This window comes from Elgaria multicarinata, chromosome 22 (genome assembly GCF_023053635.1).
Source record: "Elgaria multicarinata webbii isolate HBS135686 ecotype San Diego chromosome 22, rElgMul1.1.pri, whole genome shotgun sequence".
Classification (NCBI taxonomy): domain Eukaryota; kingdom Metazoa; phylum Chordata; class Lepidosauria; order Squamata; family Anguidae; genus Elgaria; species Elgaria multicarinata.
In genome coordinates this window covers 2241584-2261154 of record NC_086192.1, presented here as the reverse complement: position 1 = coordinate 2261154, position 19571 = coordinate 2241584, and the positions used below count along the sequence as shown (strand labels likewise).

General features: G+C 49.0%; 1 protein-coding gene across 2 annotated transcripts in view; it reads left to right on the top strand.

Moving 5' to 3' along the window:
• The first annotated feature begins 6498 nt into the window (after window positions 1-6498).
• The window catches only part of SLC6A4 (solute carrier family 6 member 4), a 33504-nt gene continuing 20431 nt past the window's right edge, over window positions 6499-19571 (top strand). The window contains exons 1-2 of one of the 2 annotated variants that reach the window (XM_063146557.1): window positions 6499-6736; window positions 18676-19286. In XM_063146557.1, coding sequence (XP_063002627.1) covers window positions 18830-19286 — 457 coding nt within the window. In that variant the 5' untranslated portion in view covers window positions 6499-6736; window positions 18676-18829. Of the gene's footprint in view, window positions 6737-17714; window positions 17759-18675; window positions 19287-19571 lie in introns of those variants that run through there. The other variant, XM_063146558.1, reaches the window with a different exon arrangement.

Here is a 19571-nt window from a genome sequence, read left to right as displayed (position 1 = left end):
TAGCATCTTGCTTCCATTTAAAAGGAAGGAGCGTGGTTCAGTGGCAGAGGCCCTGCTCTGCGTGCAGCACGCTCCGCTCAGAAGAGATGGTGCTGAGCTATACGGACCAACGCCCCAAAGCAGCTTCCTGTGATCACAAGTGTCTGTTCTGGGGCCATACTGATTTGCCATGTGCAACTCCCACCAGGACCCCACAAGCGCCGTTCCCCACCACCACCTCCGTTGGGCCAAGCGGCAACCTTGGCTAGTTGTCCTGCAAAATGTATATCCTGCCTATTTGACTTTGACGCGGCAGATGTTACTGCAAGCGTTAAAGCGTTCAGGGTGCAATCCTGTGCATGCTTAGACGGGGGCGGGGGAGGTAGGAAATCCCGCAACGAGGGCTGGGTTTCATTTCAGAGAAACTCCGGGGTGGGGGGCTGAAACCAAAGTGTAGGGGGAAATATGAGCATATTTTAACTTAGCGCTCTTCCTGCCAGTCACAAACTCTTAACCTTTTAGAATGAGGGAAGCCGCAAAACCAGCAAACGGTTGGGATTAAGGTGGCAGAGCCCTCTGGGTAATCCCCTGGCCTCGGTTTCCCCACTGCTGCCCTGCACCCCTGATCCTCAGCACTGCAGCTGTTATTTTAAAGACAGGGACACTTGAAATGCCTTCACGTGTTTGACGTATTTCTACATCAGAGCAACCTCGACGGTTAATCAGTTTGGTGTTGTTTTTCTTACTTTTTAACTGTTGAGTAATTCCCCGCCCCCCAGGAAGAGTTTGAGATGCATTGGGGATCTAGGTGCTGTGGCGTGGGCGTCCATTCGCCTTGTGGCACCTGGAGCTGTGGGGAAATTCCAGAGGATGCTGCCGGATTGGGATGGTGCCTGCTGAGAACCAGGGGCGGGGAGTGGCATTACAAAAACGATAAAAGGTTCAGGAGGCCACTTTGCAGGATGTGAAATAACATCTTGCAAACTCTCGACTTGGCAGGTCGAGCCTGTGCTGAGATGCGCTCGGCCGCTCCTGTTTTGTGCGAAAGGTGGAGAAGCCGCTTGATGGAAGTGACCGAGGGATGCCCCGCGGAGCCAAACGTGATTTGGGGCCTTCATCTGGAGGCGTCCAGGGTGAAACCAAAGCACTTTAGGGTTAAAGTTGTAATATAGCTGTATGAAAACATTGGGGGGGGGGTCTCCCCAAAGGCTGATAAACCCCTTCACTTCCCACATTTGTTTTAGATTTCACCCACTCTATCAAGCTGGTTGTTTCGCTTAAGAGGCGTCACCCGTCAAAGTGAGTTACGATTCCAGTTTATGAAACAAACCAGCGATTGCGTCCGTGCCAGCGCAGACGATGACGGAGTCTGACAAAGCAGAGGGGGGGGAAGCGAGTCTGGAGGGTTTTTTAAAACAATTGACTTTTCCATTGCTTATCTTTTCCCCTTCAGCCCACATAGAAAGCTTGCGTGGAGGGGAAATGGGCCTTTGTCTCTGATAAGATGTATGAATTTTCTCTCCGTCCCCAGAAGAAACGGGGCCCAAGATGTTGTTATCATCTCTCTTTTCTCGCTCGAAGCAGTATTTCTAAACGGACATTAAGGGTTTTGCCGTGTCATGCAGTCCTTTCCTGACTCAGAAATACGTTTTGAGTCTGACTGCTTTCTGGATGTTGGTGTGGATGCATTTTGGTGGTTGTTATGATTATGATGACAGTCCCTGCCTGCAGACTTCCAATATATAAAGACACGACACGCAAAGAAAAAGGGATGAGGAGGGAAGAGGAGGGGAAGTCAACTGATTTTCAGCAGGGCTGATGGAATGGCCTTGCGTACCCTTGGTGCAACTGGAGCAATCCACGATGTACCTGCTTCCCCCCCACCCCCATGACACTCATACATCTTATCAGAGATAAAATCCAGATCTGAAACAAAATCTTTATTAAAACAGAACATAAGGGAAAATAAATTACAAACACGAAAGAAACAAACTGCACCAACCCATTAAAATAAACCCAACCAATTTAATTCCCAAGAGCCTGCCTGAATAAAAACGTCTCTGCTTGTTGGCGGAAAGGAGACTTGGGAGAACTTGGGAGCAGCCACCAAAAAGGCCCTCTCTCGTGTCCCCCTCCCCCAAGCGTGGCTTCGATGGCAGAGGGGATCAGGAGGAGAGCAACATTTTTGGCACCAAGTGTTGGGATTCATCATGATGCAAACGTTCACAAAGAGGGAGAGTTGGCCGACACACCTTCCTACCTGCTCATGGGCTTCCTTGAGGCACCCAGCTGGTGGCTGATAGGAAAAGGACATTGAAATTAATGGATCTTTGCTCTAGCACATCAATTCATCTCTGTGTTTTATATAGAGCCTCCTTTAAGGCTAGCAACTTGCCTGTAAAACTCTCAGAGATATCCCTCGTGCCGAATTCGACACCGGAACACGCACAGAATTGTGTGGGCCAAAACACACTATAATGTGGAGCATTGGGCAGGCTTGAATTTTTGAGTATAAGTAGCCGCTGGGAACGCTTGTCCCGCCCTCGCTTACCCAGGCTGCACCCTGGTGCCACTTTTGTCCAAGCTCACAAAGTCCAAATTGCGCAAGAAGCAAAAACACCCACCTGTGCATCGGGTTCTGAACGAAGGAGGCAACTCAGTCAAAGTGAATTACGTTTGTCTCTGCTTGGTTCCTTTGCAAAATGTGTTTTAAGATCAGAAGTCCGTCCCCCCCTTTCCTCTCCTGCCCCATTGATTATTATTGTTATCTCTTAGCACTGAACAACTATTTCCTGACACTCACAGGTCAAACATGCCGGGCCTCCAAGCATCCTTGCAAGCGAGTCCACCCAAGGCGCTGATCCCCACAGCATCCGTGCGGGTTGCCAGCGTAAGTAATCTCTGGCAGATTGAGAGCCTGCTGCAAGGGGGGGGGGGATTTTCTCCTGTTTTCCAAAACATGCTTCTCTGCCGCCTTAGACCATAAGGACGCTGCCTGGATTAAGCCAAAACAGCTTCAGCTAGCCCAGTGTCCTGCCTCCGACACACAGGGACAGCCGTGTGAGTCTGCTACAGAAAATCAACAGCAAAAAGGCTTGGGGCACCTGAAAGACTGTTTTAGTCTGCCATAAACGTTTGCAGATGCACATAAAATGCTAACTGCGAATTGGCAGATTTATATGCACATGCCAGCAGTGGGCAGAAATGTAAACTGTGTTGTCAGAAGGAAAGGAAATACAACCCCCCACCCCAAAGTACAGGTGCCATTCACACAACGTTGTTGGAAGATAACAACGGTGGGCCAATGGACGTATGTAGTGTGATTAAAACAAGAAAAGAAACCTTTGTCCTTATTCGAACCACAGGAAAGAGAGTCGAACCTCTGTGTGAATTGGACATCTGCCACTTCCCGTTTGATATCTGTCTTGGAAATTCCTTTGTTCAAAAATGGCCACTTTAAGGTCAGTAGCAGTGTGTCCTGATGGGAGTGACATGTTCCTCCCCTAGTTTCTGAACGTTGTTATTCCTGATTTGTGTCCATTTCTTCTTTTGCGTAGAGACGGGTCTATTTTTCCAGTGCAGAAGGCGATAGGGGGATTGTATCTGGCACAAAAGAACGCTGAATCTGTCCTATGGAGGTTCCACTCCTGATTATCATGTCTAAAATAACGTAAGAAGAGCCCTGCTGGATCAGACCGAGGGTCCATCCTGTCTAGCATCCCGTCCTCTCAGAAGACAACCAGCTGCCCACAAGAACCCCTCACATACGACAGGAGGGCGATTAATTGCACCCACACGTTTGCCAGCAAGTGACATTAAGAGGTATACGGCCATTTTCTTGCTGTTTGCAAATCAACTGAACTTGCCCTGTCCACAGCTCCGATCGTGTAGTCAATAAATAAATGCCTCTTCCCGTGAGGTAGGGGACGTCCATCTCCCCCACCCCCAGCACCCATTTAAGCCTGGCACCCATCAACCTGTTCAGCTAGCTCTGCAGTGCCACAGCTAACCTTCAGGTGGCGGTAACGCCTCTCAGTCTGTACCTTTTTGGGTGGGGGTGGGGGTGGGGGTGGGGGTGGGGAGCTAGTAAAAAGGAAACATCGGAGGGAGGAAAAAAGGCCCATTTATCCCCATTCAGTTCACCCTGTTACGTGGTGTGGCCAAAATCCCCTGAAGAAAGGTTGCTCCTGACAATTTTTAAAAAATATTATTTTGATTGACTTTCAAACTGCACAAGCCTCGGGAAAGCATTACAACTTCTTAAACTAGCGAAACGCAGCCGTTGCGCAAGGAGCCAAATGACAGTTCACAGCAGTTGCAATATATTGAGGTTCAACATCGTAACGGCCTCACGTTGATCTGCGTGCAGATCTGAAACTTTTATGTGTTAGCTTAAATAACTCCCAAGCGAATCTGCAAACCGTATCCGGGAATGACGCTCTACATCGAGCCTAAAATATCTGGGTATCCTAATAATGCGCACTCCCCTTCCTCCCAGCTGGGCACCCCTTTTGGGACATCTCTCCTACTTTCTTTTTCCTTTCCTGTTTTGTTTCAAAGGGGTACCAACGAAACAACATGAATCAGTACAACAAAACCTGCGAGCTGCTGCATGCGAAGAAGGGCCTTTTTCTGTGCTATGGGCCGACCCCTAACAGTATCATAGGGAACATCGGAAGCAGCCCTTTACCAGTTCAAGCTATCGGTCCCTTGACCCAAATATGTTCTATCTTGACTTGCAGCGCTTCTTCGGGGTCTCCGGCCACGCAGGCTCCCTCCTCATCGCCTGACGACCAGATCCTTTTTTCACTGGAGATGCTGCGGATTGAACCCAGGAACCTAGGAAGTCACTTCATACCGAGTCAGACCCTGGGTCTATCTAGCCCAGTATTGTCAACACGGACTGGCAGCAGCAGCTCTTGATGGTGCTATATAAATATAATAATAATAATAATAATAATAATAATAATAATAATAATAATAGACAGTTTCAGGCAGGAGTCCTTCCTGCTCTACCTGGAGCTGCTGCTGGGGATTGGATCTGGGTCCTTGCAAAACTGGGGCTTTACTGCTAAGCTACAGTCCTCCCCTAGACATTAGTTTCTAGTCCTCATGGCTCTGACGAAAGGGTTGATTTAAATAGGAATAGAGGACACTAACTTGTACTGATTCAGACCCTGGGTCCATTGAGAAAAGTACTGCTGACACTGGCTGGCAGCACTGGCTTTCCGGGAATTTTCCCAGCCCTACCTGGAGATGCCTGGGATTGACCCTGGCACCTGCTGCATCCACCCGGCCAGCGGCCCTCCCTTAACCTTCTGCATGCGAAGTGTGTGCTCATCATCCTCATTCCCTCCGTATCATCCCTCAAAAGGGAGCTGGGAGTGTTTGGATGCGCAGCTGTGTTACTTTGGGGCCAAGGTTCCAGGCCCCACAGCCCAGGCAGGGGGAGGGGGGTCTCCCAAAAGACCACCCAGAGAGCAGCAGATGCAGAAGCAATTATTTATTATTTATTATTATTTAAAGCATTTTTATAGCACCGCCTCACCGTTTCTGGCATCGAGGCGCTTTACAATAACATGTTAAACAATTCCATTAAAACCCTCAACCCACATTAAGACAATTCCATTTAAAACCCTCACCCTCAAACCATTAAAAGCCCTCAACCCCAATTTAAACCACCCCCTCACTTCACTTGCTGAAGTGAAGCAAACTCCACTTCAGTCCTGCGGTCGCAACCGTGCAACGATTTAAGTGAATTTAATATGCAAAACTTCCCCCGCTCAGGGTGTTATTACATTTTTCTTTCTTTATTTTTCTACCCAGTTTGGCAAACAATTCTGTCGCTGTCATTCTAACAGGCCTGTCGAAGCCGTTGCAAAGCCCTGGGATGGCGGTCGAAAGGGCAGCTGTGCGCTTCGCAACTGAAATGTGACACACGGCCATCGAAAGGGGCGAACCCCGTATGACTAGGAAGTGGTTCACAGCGCTCCAGAGATCCTAATTTCAGATCTTGTCTGAGATAACCGTAAGCACATGTTAGATGGACGAGTCTCTCCAGAATGAGCGTTGCGTATTAAAAGCAGCCGCATCAGTCCTGGGGGGGGGGGGGGGGCTTTTTTTATCCGGAGCTTCATAACAAAAGGCCCTTCCCCTCCACCATCATTTCTGTGTTCCCCCCAAATTGCCTTTTTCCTTGTGCTAAAGCTTTTTGCTCTTTTTGTAGTGTGCACCAACGCGCCCCCCTCATCCCCATCTTCCAAGACTTCCCCCTCCAGTCCTCCAGCCCAACTTCCCTGCCTCCATCCCTTTATAGCTGCAATCCAAACCACCCTGTTTCCAGAGGGGCTCATATTCCTGCTGTCCTCCCCCACTCCCCCACCCCCCACCCACCCCCGCGTTCCTCCTCTTCTCTCTCAGCCCTTGTGAACTGGTCGCTGTTCAATGTAGTCGCTGTTCAATGTAATCTCCCACCTCTAGGAGGAGAGTTTGGAGCTGCAGTCCTGGCAAAGCATAAAGTTTATTTGACTTGAGTGAGAGAGAGAGAGAGAAAGGAGAAGAAGAAGAAGAAAGAAAGTGACGTAAAATAGTCTTAAAGAGCTCTTTGGCAGCACATTATCTGGGAATCTGACCATGTGAGTAGCGTATACAAAACGCCTCCCCCTGATGCACGGGGGGTCACAGCCTCCGAAACAAATGTAGGTGTTTTGGTGAGACAGACGCGGGTGAGCCACTGCCGGAACAGTTGGAACTCCAGGTACTTGCTTTTAAGTTTTTTATTATGATGATGATGATTTACTAATGCGTCGAAGTTGTCCTGCGGGCTGTCAAAGAGACCGAGATCGCCCGTGGGTTTATCCTGTGCCCTTCGAGGAAGACACGGGCGCTTTTGCTCACCTCTCACAACCTTGATTGCACAATCCGAGACCCCGACTGTAGTGCACAAGTCTGCATGTATATAAAGATCTCTGCAAAGGCTTCTTCGGTTAAACAAATTCTGCACAAAACAAGGGGGCAGAAATTCTCCCAACAACTCCAAGGGAAGAAAGAAAGTAAGGATGTCTTGGAATTTTTTTTAAAAAAGTTTTGCTTTGAATGGTTAAGAGTGTATTCCTGCCTCCTTTTGTGGGTTGCCCCCCTGTCAGCACACACTAGCTTCTTCAGTTATGGGATGGGAAGCTGGAGCGCGTTTCAACCATTTTCAGTGACAGGTTGCAGCAATTTACTTAGCTGCACTTTGAGCCTGAAAGCACATGAAAAGAAATGGGCTTCTACAAAGCGTAAAGAAGTTGCACGTGAGTGTGTGCATGCGTGTCTGTGTACACAGACATACACACTCCCTTTTATTTCCACCATGGCTGGGCAGAGAAAATGCAGGACCTGCACACGTTATTGTCGTCAAACTGCCTTGCATTTTCAGGACTGCTCTGTCACCTGAACAGCTGAGAGTGGCTTGGTCTGTACTGCAAGCAGACGGGGTTTTCTGCCTAAACATATCCTGACTACATTTTCTAACTTAAGAAAACAAAACCATTGGTGCTCATTTGGGGCTGGATTGAAATGAAACGTAACACAACGCATTAGTGACTTTGAAAGTGGAGATGTGCTATGAAATGAGAATGACAGGTGTGTGTTGGACTTCCAAGGGCATACGGAAAAGGTTTGGGAAGCTAAATCTCTGTGTGTGTGTGTGTGTGTGTGTGTATGTACAGACAGAAATGTCTCTGGATTATTATTCTGATTTTATGCATTGCCATTAATGCATGCAGTGCTTTCAAAAGCACAGTTCAGAGAAGACCCCTTGTCCCACGGAGCTTCTAAACTTTAGATTGCGAGAGAACTCTGGTAACAAAGAACCACTGTGTGCTTTTGCCATTGGTTGTTATAATCTACTCTCGGGACAGGTGTTAATCAAGAAACCAGTATGTCCCATCATTTTGATTTTGCCTTGTGTTTAGGACTTTGGAAACCCAGTGAGTGAATTTAAATGTAATTTCCTGCTTGACATCCTCGGAGGATTCGAATTCTCCCTCTTTCCTTCGGTATCGGCTGAAAAGCCGGAATTCCGAAGTACAGGCAGGGACTGTGATTTATTAGGTTTAGGGACAACTGGCCCAAAGTGCCCTTTCCGGGCTAGCTTGCTTTTGCTTCGGCAAAACCTCTGTGCCCTTTGAATGAAACAGCAGTGGGGTGTGTGGGGAGAGAGAGAGAGGATGTTGGAATAGCAATGCAGAAGAATAGCGGAGATGATGTCCGGCTGTATATTCTCTCCTGTACCAGTTTTTTTTTTCCCAACCTGGTGCTTAGCAGGACTCAGGTTTCTTTTGAAATTCACAGCTCTCTGCTGAAAGAATTCTGTGGGACGCGGGAGTTCGGGTATGCCTTCACCGAGTTCCCAGATAGGTTTTTAAAGATCAAAGCAGCAGCTTCTTGAATCAAAGGAACAGCCTCTGCCCCCACTTAACGTTGGCCATGCTGGCAGAGGATGATAGAGGCTGTAGTCCCACACAACTGGAAAGTACCTAGTTGGAAGGAGCTGCTACCCGGCCTTCTATCTAGTGTACCGTTTAACTTAGGGGGTCATTCCGTCTGGAGAAGTCTGCGCTGATGTCCCCTCGGGAGCGACGGTTCATAATACGTTCCTGCTTCACAAACAACCATTTCCCAGACCGTCTCAGAGCATCCTGGTTTTTTTCTTGTGATGGGGCCTCAGACGTCGCCAAGAGCTGGTCTCCATCATGCAGGGGGCACAGCTGGAGTAGGAGAAATAGATTGAAAAGGTCTTTGCCCTGATGACTCTGGAATTTCCCCCATTAGCCAAGAACGCTGTCTGTAATAGAGAAGGGAGGATGGCAATAATAAACACAGACACATCAAAAGCATCATTTTGGGAAATGGAAAGTCTTGTGTTTTTTCAGATTTATGGCTTCTGAGCCAAAGGGAACTTTAAAGGTGACCTTTGCCATTTTTGTTCTAACCCAGAAAGCTAGAAGCTGCCCTGAGACATGTTAATAAACAAGGTAGAAATAACCACTGGCTTGTAACACAAAATGAAATGAAATGAAATGAAAGAGCACCTACACCAGGGTGCTTGAAATGTAGGGTGGGGGGAATGGTCAGGAGAAATGCACAATTCTTCCCAAGGGCAGCAGCAGGAACTCGGTGAGTAGGTGCAGGACCTGCCCTCTGTAGAAAAGACAGGAGGGGCGGTGCGTGGTTAGCAACCCTTTGTAGAAGTCAGGATGAGGAAGAGCTTTTATATTGTGTTTTATATGATGGTTTTATACTGTTGTTTTATACTTTGAATGGTTTTAATTTTTGTGAACCGCCCAGAGAGCTCCGGCTATTGGGCGGTATGGAAATGTCATAAATAAATAAATAAATAAATAAGTGGGAGGAAAACCGTGGAGGGCGTTTGCATGAGACGGAGAGATTTGGAGCGTGAGCAAAACCCCGCTTGTGGGGTTTGCTCGGTAAAAGATGGAGGCGTCTGTCTGAATCCATCCCTTGGGTCGTAAAAGTTTGGGATAGCCCTGGAACAAATCCTTCTCTGTTTCATGGGAGGTCCCATAACTTGCTGAATCAAACCTGGGACCTCAGCTTCTGAGCTGAAGCTATCCTTTCCCCTCTTCTCTATGGTCCCCAAACTTCAGGGATGTTCTTGGAGGGTTGCCCTGCCTGCCCGCCCCCAGCCCCCCCCCCCCGGCTGTGATTCAGGGCCCAGAAAAGTATTTTTGAGATGCCCACTGAGCCCTCTTCACATGCAGCCAAACTCACACCATCTAGCAATGGGGACGTTCCAGCAAGTGGTACGGGTGCGTGCCCTGCAGCATAGCACAACGCGCAGCTATGTGTGTTGATGTACGACAGGTGCGTTATACAGAAAATCCAAAGAGAGAGGGGAAGACCTTGGAGGAAAACCCAATTTGTGACCCAGTTGGCAAGGCCTTGCAAAAGCGAGCTACCATTGTACAGAACAGAGATACAGATGTTAGAGTTTATCATTGTGTCTTCAGTCCCACTCTACAATTCAGCTTTTGGAGAATGGTTAAACGAATCCCTCAAGTTTCTAGCCCTGATGGCTCCGGCGATAGGCTTGAAAAGGCCGGGCATGTATGTGCCGGTTGCTTACTGCGCCCCATTTATTCCAGCCTTCCCCAACCTGGGGCCCTCCAGATGTGCTGGCTGTTAACTGATAAAAACTTGTTATTTGGCCACCAGGGGGCAGAGAAAATGGGGCCCAGGGCCCCTTGTCCACCTCCAGTCAATCTGCCTCCAGCAGGAAAGTTTGCTTTTGCAAATAAATCACTTTGAGCAATCCCCTGCTCATGCCTGCACAACTGCGGATTCCCCTGGAGCCATTCCGATGCAAGGGATCCAAAAGAAAAACGAAAAGGAGTCTCTCTAATCCCTCTTCCTCGTGATGGTTGTTAACGCGGAAGAGAAACTGAACATGCCTTCTCACTGGACGCAGAGGGTTCCTATTCACGTTACAGATCAATTTAAGGAAAACGTGGTTGAGACCCACAGCCCTGCATGCCCCGGCATTTTGGCCTCTGTTTCATTTTCAAGTTCCCTCCCTTTGGGAGTTTCAGGTGGGGGAAAGAACAGGTTTGGCTTAAACAGCCATTGGAATTTGGTGTCTGTAACGCACTGCTTTTGCAACTGCCCGGTCAAAGCTTGCAGAGCTGAGCTTGAAAAAACAGGAGGTGGGGGCAACACTCTGTGAAATTTCAGGCACCAGAGGTTGCGGGTGGGAACAACGTTCACTGGGCCCGAGTTCGACCCATGCAGGATCTATCCTGCAGAAAACTCTTGGTTTGGAGCTGCCTTCCCTGACCCTGGTCCCCTCCAGATGGGATGGAGAGCTCCCAGCACTGGCAGAGGGATTCTGGAAGTTGTAGTCCAAGTCATCTGGAGGATTTGGGAAGGCTAGTTTAGACATCGGGATGTGTTGCTAGTGGTTTGAGCGAGGGAATGACAGAAGCGCAGGGCCCCCGAGCACAACGCAGGCCTTTTTCTGTTCACACAACCAGTTCCTCCATGCCCAGAGTTTCCCGAGTCTCTGTTTTCAAGGCTGGCTTTTTTGAGCCCTGGCACCTTTCTCTATGGTCATTTGCCACCATCCAAGAGGCTTCCTGTATTTGAGAATCCAGTCCCATATCACTGCAGCTACAGAGAAGGGCTGCAGCCAAGCAGTTCGAGCCCTGCTTCATCTAAAGAACGTCCCGGGTTCAAACTTCAGCTTCTCCAGATAAGGCCGGGGAAAAGCTCTACCTGAAGTCCTGGAGAGAAGCTGCCAGTCAGTGTAAACAATACTGAATTAGGTAGGCCTGCTCCCTATGTTCCTCTTTAAGTCAAATCTTTATTCGGGATCATGAGGACTAGAAACTCAGCAGTAGCCTGGATTCAATCCCTGGCTGCTCCAGGTAAGGTGGGGAAAGACCCTGGCTGAAACCTTACAGATCCTTTGCCAGTCATTGAAGAAGAAGCCAGATGGGTCAGTGGTCTCACTTGCTAGAAGGATGGTGCCTCTGGTTTATTTATCTATTTGTAAACTGTCCAGAGAGGTTTGGCTCTTGGATGTTATAGAACCGTAATAATAATTAATAATACGTTGCATTTATCTCATGCCTTTTCCTCCGAGAAACTCAAGTGGTGTACACAGACCTTCGAGGTGGAGGCTGCTGGTGCCACTTCACACCTTGGATAACTCCTTTAGCGCTCTGGCCGGTTCCGAACTGAAACCCAGAGCGGATTCACCACCCCACTGACATTGGAGTCACCCGCCTCCGCTGGTCCTCCTCCGCTCCCTTTTTATCCTCACCACAACCCTGTGAGGTCGGTTAGGCTGAGTGGGTGACTGGCACAAAGTCACCCAGTGAACTTCATGGCCGAGTGTGGACTTGAACCTGGATCCCAGTCCAATACTCTAACCACTGCCCTGGATGGGGGGCTCCTTTTGGGTTCCAGAAAAGCCCCCTCTTCCCTGGGCATCCTTTGCGCCAAGCAGGGGGGCATCCCGGGACCCTCCCACTCTTGCCAAGGGTTAAGCTGTTCTTGTAAGGCGGCAGCCGTCCCCGGAGCCCGGAGTGCTTTCCAGGGTGTTTGGTTTTTATTAGCGCCGGTGCTGTTCTTTCCAGCTGTGTTGAGGAGAGCCGTCCCGCCCCCGTGTTTGCGTAAGACTGACCTTTGCAACGGCTCAGAACAAAAATAGATAGTAATAAACTCTTTATCCCCGGTACTGTTGGCTGAAAAGTGCCGGGGAACTGATGAACGATGTGCCGCGGATGGCGCAAGAAAAGCCCGACCTGCGTGAGACAGAGGATTTAGTGGGAACCCCCATGGTCCAAGAGCCGCCTCCATGCTGTCAATCACTTCGGTGACCTCCCGTTGAGGCCGACACAAGCTGGCCTTTAAGTGGCCCCAGCTGGAGAGCAAAGGCATGCCGATGCGCACCGGCGGCCCCAACAGTGCCACGAAAACCAGATTTTGTTCACCAGATGGAGCGTTGTATCTGTCCTGGCGCCGTTGCCTAAAAAAGCCTTTCTCTCAAGCAGGTGCTCTCCAGATGTGTCAGAGCTCACTGCCAGGTGTGTGTGTGTGTGTGTGGAGTTTCCGTTGGGGTGTGTGTTGGGGTGGTGGTGCCCATCCTGAAACATGCATCCCATGAAGCTCATCATCAAGAAAGTACATTTCAACGCTCAGTGCTTATTAAATAAAATAAAAATATCTGGAGGGGAAGACGGTCTTGAGATTTTAGCACGGGCGTTTTGGGATACACTAGAATAATAGAATAGCAGAGTTGGAAGGGGCCTACAAGGCCATCGAGTCCAACCCCCTGCTCAAGGCAGGAATCCACCCTAAAGCATCCCTGACAGATGGTTGTCCAGCTGCCTCTTGAAGGCCTCTAGTGTGGGAGAGCCCACCACCTCCCTAGGTCACTGGTTCCATTGTCGTACTGCTCTAACAGTCAGGAAGTTTTTCCTGCTGTCCAGCTGGAATCTGGCTTCCTTTAACTTGAGCCCGTTATTCCGTGTCCTGCACTCTGGGAGGATCGAGAAGAGATCCTGGCCCTCCTCTGTGTGACAACCTTTTAAGTATTTGAAGAGTGCTCTCATGTCTCCCCTCAATCTTCTCTTCTCCAGGCTCAACATGCCCAGTTCTTTCAGTCTCTCTTCATAGGGCTTTGTTTCCAGACCCCTGATCATCCTGGTTGCCCTCCTCTGAACACGCTCGGCATCAGTTACTTAGGGAGGTGATGGGCTCTCCCACACTAGAGGCCCTCAAGAGGCAGCTGGACAGCCATCTGCCAGGGATGCTTTAGGGTGGATTCCTGCATTGAGCAGGGGGTTGGACTCGATGGCCTTGTAGGCCCCTTCCAACTCTACTATTCTATGATTCTTTGGAAGCTTTATTTTGCTACTGCGGCTAGTAGCCGTCTCACCCATTTTGTAAAAAAAAACCTGTCTAAGCTGGTAGCATCACCAACTCTTGAGGTAGCGAGTGAATCCCATCAGCAATTCCAAAGTTACTTATGACAGAATAGGTTACTTATTTTATTAAAAAAGGATGAGGCCTGGGGCAGACGGGGTTCAGAACAGGAGCACGGTGTGATCAGAAGCATAGCAGAAATTGTCAGCCGTTGCTGTTGGGAGATTATGGGACACTCCGTCGTCACGGGGCATCTGCACCCGGCGACTCATTCTCTACCATTCTTTCGGCCTACTCGGACGTGTACCGAGCGCCTGGGCTGGGCTGCCTGTCCGTGCGCGCAACTCGCACTGAAGCATCCCATCTCAATTGCAAAAGCAGGCCTAGCTCAAGGGTTGGGTCAACGTCCCATTGCTACTCCGGCTGTCAAGCAAGCGAGCTCCAAAGATCCCCAAATGTGCAAAAGTCCAAACTGAGTGGCACTGTGGTGTAGCAGTTAGGGTGTCAGACTGGGACTTGGAAGTTCCAGAGTCTCGCCCCCATTTGGCCGTGAAGCTCTCTGGGGGACTTTGGGCCAGTCAGGGTAGGTCTCAGCCTAGCCTACCTTGCAGGGTTGTTGCGAGGGTAAAACAGAGAGAAGGATCATATAAGCCGCTTTAGTAAAGCTGGAAGCGGTTCCTTTGCCGCTCGCCCGCATTTATTCTCCCAGGATCTGGGGAGACGGTTCTGTGCCGAGTTGATGATTAACAAAGGTTTGACAATTGCCACATGCCTCTTGCCGCATGAGATTTTGCTCTCTCTGCCTGGGGAAAGCAGCTCTCAGGGACACGACAGGTGCCTTCTTTGCATCTCAATGACTGGGTGCCCCGGAATTTCAGGAAGCAGCAGGTACGACCAGGTGTTCTTGGTTTCCCCCCTCTCCTCTTCCTCACAGCCCCCTGAAGTTGGGAGATGCTGGTATTCCAGCACTCTGATGAAGCTCCCGTGGACAACAACCCTGCAACGTGGATAAGGGCGAGAAAAGAGGGGCTGGGTCTGAAGTCGCTCAGCAAGTTTCACAGCTGAACGGGGATTCAAATCCAGGTCTTCCCAGTCTAAATGCAACCCTCTCGCCCAAGCCCCTTTTAGCCTGAGAGTTGAATTCAGTTTCCGAGAGTTTAGCCTTCCGGAGGTGGGCGGGGCTGAACACAAAAAGGGGCAGAGCCAAGAATGCCAGCATATTGCCCTTTAAGACGCTTCCTGCCACACACTAAAGCCTTAGAGGCATTTCAGGCTTTTAGAATTTGGGGGGAAACTGCACAGAGCCTGGGAAACTGCCGGGCTATCCGTGGTCAGGGGTGTGTGAGGGGGGGGTGGCCTTCTGTGGAACACTGGACCTCACCCCCCATGTGGGCCGTACCTGACCTCCCGCCCCCAAGCCTGTGGTTCCCCACACCTGCAACACAGCGGCACTTAAAGTTTGCATAGATTGAGAAACAGGTTTGTCTTTTACAAGCAAAGGCCTCCTAGTCATGCCATGAGGAGCGTTCACCAAGCCTATGCTGCTCCCCTGAGGCTTTCCAGACACGATTTAAGGCAGCAGCTTTAGAACTTAATTCATTCACTAATTTAGCTCCACGGGTGCAAAACTCTTCCAGCGTGTTGCTGACTGCATTCCGAAAATCACTTTTTTAAACGTGCGTATGTGTGTGTTTTTAAATAAGGCGCAAGCGACTGGCTGAAGCTTAAAATGGGACTTTGCCGTCTCTTCGACAGAATCAAAGCTCTCATGTCAGGGGGTGCAAAAACGTGCTCAGTCCAAGGGCTGAATCCTATTTAGAAGCTTTTAGGGGCCCACATTCCAATGGTGAGTGAAAATGCAAAGGAGGGCAGGGCAAAAATACACAAAAAACAGCAGCGTGTTGTAGCTCAGAGCTCTTGCTTAGCCTTGAGAGAGAAAATAATAGGAGTTCAGAGTTTATTCCTTGATCACAGAATCATGGAATAGTAGAGTTGAAAGGGGCCTACAAGGCCATCGAGTCCACACACACACACACACACACACACACACACACCCTGTTGGCGATTTATTTTTGTACTGTTTCCTGCCCGTTTTTTGCTGCATCCCTTCTGTTTGGTTTTATTTGTGATTTTAATTGAACGGAAGCCTGTACAACAGGGATTTGTTGTTTTGCTGTACAGCGCCATGTGCATCGATAAATAAATGATAATTTCAACCTTTTAGAATGGAGAGATGGAGAGCACTCAGGTGAAATCGGTTTGATTCCCGAAAGGAAGAATTTGTCATGGTGGCATTAAGCAAAAGACTGACGTAGGATTCTTCGCGCTCTGTAGGATGGTAACCAGACAGTCGCTCTCTGCTGTGCTCCCCGGCATCTGAGGCCCACTGGTCTGACCCAGGAGAAGTTAAGCTTCCCACCCGTTTAAAGCAGTATCCTTTCTCCAGCTGCACCGGCACACGTCCAGCATCAGAGGGGAGCTGTTTCCCTTTTGGGCCAACTTCCCCGGAGATGCCAGGGCCTGCCCAGTCTTAAACAGAAGGGAGAAGTTATTACAAATAACAGCCCCGTTCCAGAGGGCTCCGTTGGGCATGCCCTAGAGCTCCGAGCGGGGTCCAATCCTGCTTGCCAAGCAGGCAGGTGACAAAGACAGGAAAGACCCGAAGAATAACCTCTGCCAATTAGGTTCTCTTTTTAGCGTGGGTGAGGAAGAGGACAGCGGTGGAGTCTTCCTCTGTAGCGATCACTGGAGGCCCAACTCTTTGCCGGGCGCTTTGTAGTGGGTGCCAAACTTGTAACTGGAAACTGCTAGGAAATCAAATAGAGAAACGGAGCCGTTTGCCAGACTGATGAGACCCCAGGGTGGAGAGGAGATGGGAACGGGCTGCAGTTTGGGTTTTGGGGGGAGAATTGCTGCGAATCTCATTTTAGGCTGCAATTCCTTACATGTGCCCCCATTTATAATGATGGGATTAATTTATGAGTAGGCATGTACATGAAGACTCCTTCTCCCTCCCCCTCCATGGCAATGTAGGTTTATCAATTTGTGGACTGTGATGATGATGATGATGATGATGATGATGATGATGATAAAATAAAGACACCAACATCCAGACAGCAGTCATTCTTAAAACAGGCTAGATAGGAAATGCCTGAATCAGTAAAAGACAGCATGACTTGGCAAAGCCTGTCATGTTCACCTAGAAAAGCCACTGTTGCAAAAATAGCTGGTTCCCTGGTGTGCCAAGTCCAATACAGCACACAAGGAGGAGAGGAGATGAAGTATGGGTCAAACAGCGTTTATTCTGCAGAATAAGAGACACAAGGAGCTAATAGCTGCAAACCGCCGCAATTTGTTGTGAACCGCCTAGAGAGCTTCGGCTGTGGGGCGGTATATAAATGTAATAAAATAAATAAATAAATAAATAAAGCATGTGCCTACCTCGCAAGGGAGGTAGCTAGGTTTTATACACTATCTTCTTTGGTGCTGCAATCGTAGACACCACCTAACAGGAAATTTCTAGCTGGAAAAGAGAATACATGGCATGTTCTTTTGGCAAGCATCAACACAAAGAGATAGGTACTCACTGTTCTTTAAGAGAACATTAACTTGCTTTTTGGTTATCTAGGAATGCTCCAGCCCAGATATTCCGACTTCGCAACTTTTCGTTAACAACTACCGTAGCAACTCTTTGCCTCAGAGAGGGCACTTTCCCAACACCACCACTAATATTAATAAATAACACTAATAATAAAGAATAATAAGAATAGTTGTTAATTTTTAAAAGCAGGCTGGCCTTGCATTGGCTGATGGATTAAAACCCATATAAATGACCAAATCCTCTGTTTTAAGTTATTTCTCCTTGTGCAGCTCTTTGAACACTTGGGACTCAGCTAGTAAAAGTTACAGGAATAACCTAAATTAAATACAAGGATCAAGTGCTGCACATGTACAGACTAACTGTTTTTGTTGTTCAGATGCATTTAATAAATTTGCACGAGCTTCCACGGGTTTCAGCCCACTTCATCAGGTGCTTGAAGTGGAGGTTTCGAATTTGAAAAGGCTGTTAGATCAGTTCCATTCTCTTAAAGTGACAGTTACAAACCACAAAGTGCTCTGAAGGTGCAATCCTACGGATGCACTGGATTGCACCATGAAACTCTGTATAATGCACAAAGAAGGCATAGTCTCTATTGAGTCCTTAATGGCCGCAATCAAATATCTGTTGTTCCGCAATCTCACATTCCAAGCGAGGCCCTGATTTCAATTCCTTTAGAACGATCTTACCTGTTTCATTGTCTCTTCAGGCCCATATTCTCGGGTTTCGCTTACAGCATCTGAGGAGGTGAGTCATGCAAACTGATTAAAACACCTGAACAGCTAAAAGGGTCTACATATATGTGCTACGCATTTGTAAACAGACAGCTAACACTATAATACTAAATAAAATAGTTCTAGCAGCAGCATCAGTACCAGCGCCTAAACTTTTGCATGTGTGGCCTGAATAATTCAAGGGTGGGCAACACAGAGACTTCTAGATATGGTTGGCATCATCCCTCATTATTGCCTGTGCTGTCTCGGGCTGATGGGAATTGGTAGTCTGACAGCATTTGGAGGGCCACACTGTCCCCACCCCTGCAATAAGCTTATTACCCAGTGGTGAATTTTTCTTCTTCTCATGAAACCAGCATGGCTACCTTTGTTGTTTCTAAGCTCCGTAAATGCTTCCCTGTTCAGCTCCCTCTCTCCTCTCCTTCCTCTATGTTGAAGCTTAGGATGATCTCCTTGGGGCAGGGACCTGTCCTCCTGTAGGCAAGCATACCGTCTTCCCCTATACACACCAAAGTGACCCCTGAGATCTTCTGAGGGGCTCCCACTGAGGAGGCGTGTCGCCAAGTAACAGCACCTAAGTGGGCCTTTTCGGTGGTGGCACCTGTCCCTTGAAACGCTCTCCCATGTGTGATCGGAGAGGCAGAAACTGTGGCAAGATTTAGATACCTCTTAAAGAGGCATTGGTTTACTCCATCTTTCTCTGATGCATGGCTCCATTTTACTGCTTCTGTCATGTTTTTAATGTATTTATGTTGTTTTGATACTGCATTTAATGTGTTTCATATGTAAACCACTTAGAGATCTTAGGGTAATAAGTGGTATATAAATAGTTTACGTAAATAAATTAATGTGCTACAGAACACTGACGGAGCTGTAGTAATAATAGTAATAATGATAATCTGAATTTATTTTTTCTCCACAATCAAAAAGTTAAGTTGCCCGTTTCCCGGAGAATAACGCAACATCCCGGAGCTGAGCTGCCGACGGACGCTGGGAGACCCGCGAAGAAACCGGCGGCAGGAAGGCAGGGTCCAGACAGCGTCCACTTGCAGATGGACAGGAGCCCCGTCTTTTAACTGTTGGAATGGAGCCGCCAGCCGCCAGCGATGAAACCCGGCCTCTCACGTCTCGGAAGGAGGCCCCCGACTGTAAAGAAGGCGGTGACTGCGTGAAGAACGGACTCCTGCTCAAGGACACCCGGCCCACGTTGCAGCTGGTGGAGGGCGGGAATAAAACCCCACGCGGCCAGGAGGACAAAGCGGCAACAACGAGCCCCATCTCCAATGGGTTTTCGGGAGCTCAGAGCCCGAGTCCCAGCAACGTGGCGGGAGGCAGCGAGGGGCCCCCCTTGGCTCCCCCAACCGACGTGACCACCACGGCCTCGGTCCTGTGTGCAGGGGAAGCTCAGCCACCGCGGCGGGAGCTGGGAGAGAGAGAGACGTGGAGCAAGAAAGTGGATTTCCTCCTCTCTGTCATTGGCTACGCAGTGGACCTGGGCAACGTGTGGCGCTTCCCGTACGTCTGTTACCAAAATGGAGGGGGTGAGTCACGCCTCTCGCCTTTTAAAGCAGGGGTGGGCCAGGCTGCATTCGGGTGAAGTTGGTAGCAAGATCAAAGCAGGAAGAAAGTGGCACCTTGGATAGCTCCCTGTGCATCCTGCTGGCTGGAGCGCTCTCCTGCTAGGACAATAGGAAGATGTTGTCTCAGCAGAGAGATGAAGCTGGCTGAAGCCTTATGTAGGTTGGTGAGACCTGTCATGGGGAAGACTGGACTGTTGAAGGGCCCTCACCTGGTTTTGTAGCCTGAGATTTCTGCAAGGCTAGGGA